At 48.3% G+C, this 4,998-nt stretch overlaps 1 protein-coding gene across 1 annotated transcript in view; it reads right to left on the reverse strand.

The window, feature by feature from the left end:
- trpc5a (transient receptor potential cation channel, subfamily C, member 5a) overlaps positions 1-4,410 on the reverse strand; it is a gene marked incomplete at both ends in the record, with an annotated part of 46,454 nt that extends 42,044 nt beyond the window's left edge. Inside the window, 3 exons of the mRNA XM_080792251.1 lie at positions 1,526-1,776; positions 3,412-3,514; positions 4,378-4,410. Of these exons, the coding sequence (XP_080648377.1) occupies positions 1,526-1,776; positions 3,412-3,514; positions 4,378-4,410 (387 nt within the window). The remainder of the gene's footprint in view (positions 1-1,525; positions 1,777-3,411; positions 3,515-4,377) is intronic.
- Between the last annotated feature and the right edge of the window lie 588 nt (positions 4,411-4,998).

The following is a 4,998-nucleotide window of genomic DNA, read 5'->3' on the forward strand; positions in this document are numbered from 1 at the left end:
TCTGGTGGTCCTACAGTACAGCGTCTGGCCTGTTCTGGGTGGTCCTACAGTACAGCGTCTGGCCTGTTCTGGGTGGTCCTACAGTACAGCGTCTGGCCTGTTCTGGTGGTCCTACAGTACAGCGTCTGGTCTGTTCTGGGTGGTCCTACAGTACAGCGTCTGGCCTGTTCTGGGTGGTCCTACAGTACAGCGTCTGGCCTGTTCTGGTGGTCCTACAGTACAGCGTCTGGCCTGTTCTGGGTGGTCCTACAGTACAGCGTCTGGCTGCTCTGGGTGGTCCTACAGTACAGCGTCTGGCTGCTCTGGGTGGTCCTACAGTACAGTGTCTGGCCTGTTCTGGGTGGTCCTACAGTACAGTGTCTGGCCTGTTCTGGGTGGTCCTACAGTACAGTGTCTGGCTGCTCTGGGTGGTCCTACAGTACAGCGTCTGGCCTGTTCTGGGTGGTCCTACAGTACAGCGTCTGGCTGCTCTGGGTGGTCCTACAGTACAGCGTCTGGCTGCTCTGGGTGGTCCTACAGTACAGCGTCTGGCTGCTCTGGGTGGTCCTACAGTACAGCGTCTGGCTGCTCTGGGTGGTCCTACAGTACAGTGTCTGGCCTGTTCTGGGTGGTCCTACAGTACAGCGTCTGGCTGTTCTGGGTGGTCCTACAGCGTCTGCTCAACATGGAAAGTCTTATTCTAAAGACCAGGGTCTATATCTTGCGCCACCCCTTAGCCCTACAATTATTTGCCTTTTTTCTTTTTTCTTTGTACAATTTTGAAAAACATTTTAAAAATAGTTCAAATAGTCGATCTACAAGCTCACAATGTGTCGATGTAGATCGGCTAGTTGAACTATTTTAAAATGTATTGAGCCCTGGATGGAGTCTACACAAGAATGCTACGAATGGCACTAGGTGTCACATGGACGGACCGCATCAGAAATGTGGACCTCTATGGGGACTTACCACGGGTCACGGACAAAGTCAGAGAGAGAAGGATGAGGCTGGCAGGGCACTGCGTCAGGCACCCAGAACTTGGCGCGACAGCTTGGCTGACAACACTGCAGAGTTCAAGAACCTGGTGTTGGATAGGAAATTGTGGAGGGCAGCGATCCAGGAATCCCGAGTTGCTAGACCTCACTCTCGCAGTAACTAACTAACTTTATTGGCAGAACTGTAATCAGTACAGGGTACAGTCAAACAGACGTAATCAGTACAGGGTACAGTCAAACACACGTCCAATGGGATCACCATTGGACGTGTGTCCTCTGAGAAAAACTACATTTCCTGTCCAAATCAACACTGCCTGCTTCTCTCCACTGGCAACAACCATAACAACCACCTACCCACCCACGCATCCCTCCACCCCTCCACCCACCCACCCACCCACCCCTCCACCTCTCCACCCACCCACTCCTCCACCCCTCCACCTCTCCACCCACCCACTCCTCCACCCCTCCACCTCTCCACCCACCCACTCCTCCACCCACCCACCCCTCCACCCCTCCACCCACCCACTCCCCCACCCCTCCACCCACCTCACCTGCTTCTCTCCGCTGGGCCTGCGGTGTGACAGCAGCAGCTCCACGGCTCCCACCACCTCCTTGCGGATGGCGTAGAGCAGGGCGTCGGCCGTGTGCACGCCGTGGTTCAGCAGCAGCTCCATCACCTCCAGGTTCTCGTTCTCGATGGCGATGAGCAGCGCCGAGCGGCCCAGCGGGTCCAGGCAGTTCACGTCCATGTTGTAGTACACCTCCGCCTCGCACAGCGCCTGCTTGACGCCCGCATAGTCGCCTAGGAGAGAGAGAGGGAGAGTGTCACAGTCTCTGTCAGTGTCTGTGTTTGTCTATGTGTGTGTGTGTGTGTGTGTGTGTGTGTGTGTGTGTGTGTGTGTGTGTGTGTGTGTGTGTGTGTGTGTGTGTGTGTGTGTGTGTGTCTTTGCGAGTGGGCGTGCGCTTTGGGCGTAGGCTTGGCTCCTGCTCCCAGCTTGGCACACCTGGTTCCAGTTCTCTAATCTCCCTCACCTGCCTGGCATTAGCTAATCATCCTCCAGTCCAGTCTATAAATGTTTGGTCTTCTCTCCGCGCCGACGCCAGATCGTTTCACAACCCCAGTGCGTGGTAACACTTCTAGTCCACCTCTCTAGTATATTTCCTTGTGAATCCTTAGTGTTAGTATTTTTGTAACCTTGATTTTTTTGCCTGTCACCAGCCTCAGCCTGCTCGACCACACCGAATATAGCAGATATACAAGTTCCTTTTTCCTCCTTTGTTTTTCAATAAACACCCTTGGACTTTGGCTTTGTTGTGTTCTGCGTTTGGGTCTGCCCAGGTCTGCCAAGTGTCACTGTTGCGCAGCCTAACACACACAGACATATATTAACTGTATATATGATGATTTGGGGCGTTACTGTACTACAGTACAGTGCCAGTACAGTACTACAGTACAGTAGAGGGCCCACCTGGGGACCCCCACACGGTAACTCTGTCATTTCTCAACCATTTCGGATGCAGGGCGGCTTGCCGGAACCGGCCCCGGCCACCTAGGGCGCCCCCCTGGAGGTCTGGATGCTCCAGGGACCCCCGTGGGACCCCCGGGAACCCCCACATGGCAACCCTGTAATTTCTCAACCGTTTCTGACGCGGGGCGGCACCCTGGCCACGTTGTTGTGTAGTGTGTGTGTGTGTGTGTGTGAATTCAGCACCACGGACAGAGAATGTGTTCAGCACTGCAGACAGCGCCTGCAGCCGTACAGACAGAGGTGGGCAGAGTACTCGACCCCAGTGCTTGAGTACGAGTACAAATACGACCTTTACTCCACTACAAGTAGAAGTAGCTCACTCAAACTTGAGTAAGAATAAAAAAAGTACTTGCTTTTAAATGTATTCAAGAGTAAAAGTACATTTCAAAATCAACAAATTGCTGTAATTGTTTCACAATTATTTTATAGGACCTTTTAACTCCGAAACCACCTGCACTGCATGCACCCGCTGTACAACACAGGTTGGACAGCGGGGGCCCGTCAAACACATAACCTTTTTTTATAATTAGGCGGGATGATTTAGATCACGAGTTATTAACACGGCTAGCGAGAGAAGTGGGGAAGAAACAACTTTCTGAATCACACTTTTTGAATGAATCGAATGTGATTTTGTCCAATCTGTAGTATGATAATACAGTATAACTTAGTATGTTATATTGTAATATAACTTATCCGATCTGTATGGTAGAGTACAGTATGATAATACAATATAACTTATCAGATAATAATAATAATAATAATAATTGTCTCCCTGTTCTTCTAAATAAAGGTCTCAGCTAGACACAGGATCTGACACAAAATTGTGATCTGATGATCAAGATAAAATGTATCCCCTGAGCAAGCGCGTGAGTGCGTGCATGCGCGCGCGTGTGTGCGTGCGTGCGTACCTTTCTCCACAGCAGTGAGATAGGCTCTCTCCTCGGCAGAGAGTTCCACCTCGGCCCGGACGATCTGGAGAGGGATTCGATCCCGGTACGGTGAGTAGCTCACCTGCCACAATACAACACACAACAACAACGTCAGCACAACAGAACAAGCATCAACCCGGTCCCATTCTACATAATGTCTAAAAAAACGGATAATGTTTCTAATGTAACTCCTTTTGATACAGAGGCGGCAAGACCAACTGTTCAGTAAAAAAAAATATATATATATATATATATATATATATATATATATATATATATATATATATATATATATATATATATATATTAAAAATTAGTTAATAGCACAGGCAGACTCTTCACATACTAGAGCATGTCTGAAATAAATGTCAGAGCTGAATGCTTAAACATAGGTGTAATGTTAGAGTCCACAGAAGTGCTTTCAAGCCTGTTTTCTCAACTCGCTCTTTTCTGCAAGACATTACTCTATAAGCCATATCCCCAAAACTGGTGGATCAAACTGAACAACCAATATGTCAATTTCACAATTCATGTCACATAAATAGTATATTTTGAATTCCAGAATGTTCCTTGTAACAGAGGACATTTCTATATTGCAGTATTGATACTTTTACTTAAGGTAAAGTGAGTACTTTTCCCACCACCTCTGTTACGTGTACTGTGTGTTTCACAGTGCTGTGCTGCTAATAGAACGCCCCTCTGGAATGGATCGATAGAGCTCTATCTATGTGGTGGATATAACAGGCTCTGCTGAATGCCTACATGGCCAGATTGTATCACACAGACACAAGCAGCACCAACGACAACGATAATTACTGCTAACATGATGCCACGCAGTCGTACAATACAAATCAACATGTTGACACAATGGAGCGTGTGTGTGCATGCGCACGGGTGTGTGTGTGTTCGTGTGTGTCCGTGTGTGTGCGTGTGGGCGTGTCTCACCTTTTTGTAATATAACTGGGTCATTGGATTCATCTTGCCCTGGGAGAGAGTGAGAGATAGAGAGAGAAATGAACACTGTGTTTTGATCTGAACCATGAAATCAGAGGGCTGGGAGATAGAGGAGATAGATATGAGAGAGAGAGAGCGAGAGAGAGAGAGAGAGAGAGAGAGAGAGAGGGCACAGATTGAACAGAGGTTCAACAGTTCGCAACGAAAACAAATACATGTTGTACTCTAGGTTGTTCAAAAAGGGCATAGGATGAAGTTAAAAACCTAGTCACATCACTGCGTGCGTGCGTGCAGGTTTGGAATATGCTCCTTGCAACGTAGGTGTTCTTGTATTCATCACATTCTCCCTCCTGTTGGTTTCATGCAGCCTTTTGTGTTCCCATATGCTTCCCGTGATTCATGCAGCTGTCACCAATCATCTAGATTACTATATAACTCATTATTTACCAGACTGCCCCCAGAAATCAATCAACCGCCTCCGATTCGCAGAAAATATACTAACCACGGTGCTCAGAATAGATTGAAAAAGCGGTGTTGTTTGTTTTTTCAATCGCTGAGTGGCCTGGCTTGCACCCTCCTCTTACATGTCTGACCTTCCTGCCACTTTTTTTT

Source organism: Protomyctophum bolini (genome assembly GCF_963924005.1).
Source record: "Protomyctophum bolini genome assembly, chromosome: 20".
NCBI lineage: Eukaryota > Metazoa > Chordata > Actinopteri > Myctophiformes > Myctophidae > Protomyctophum > Protomyctophum bolini.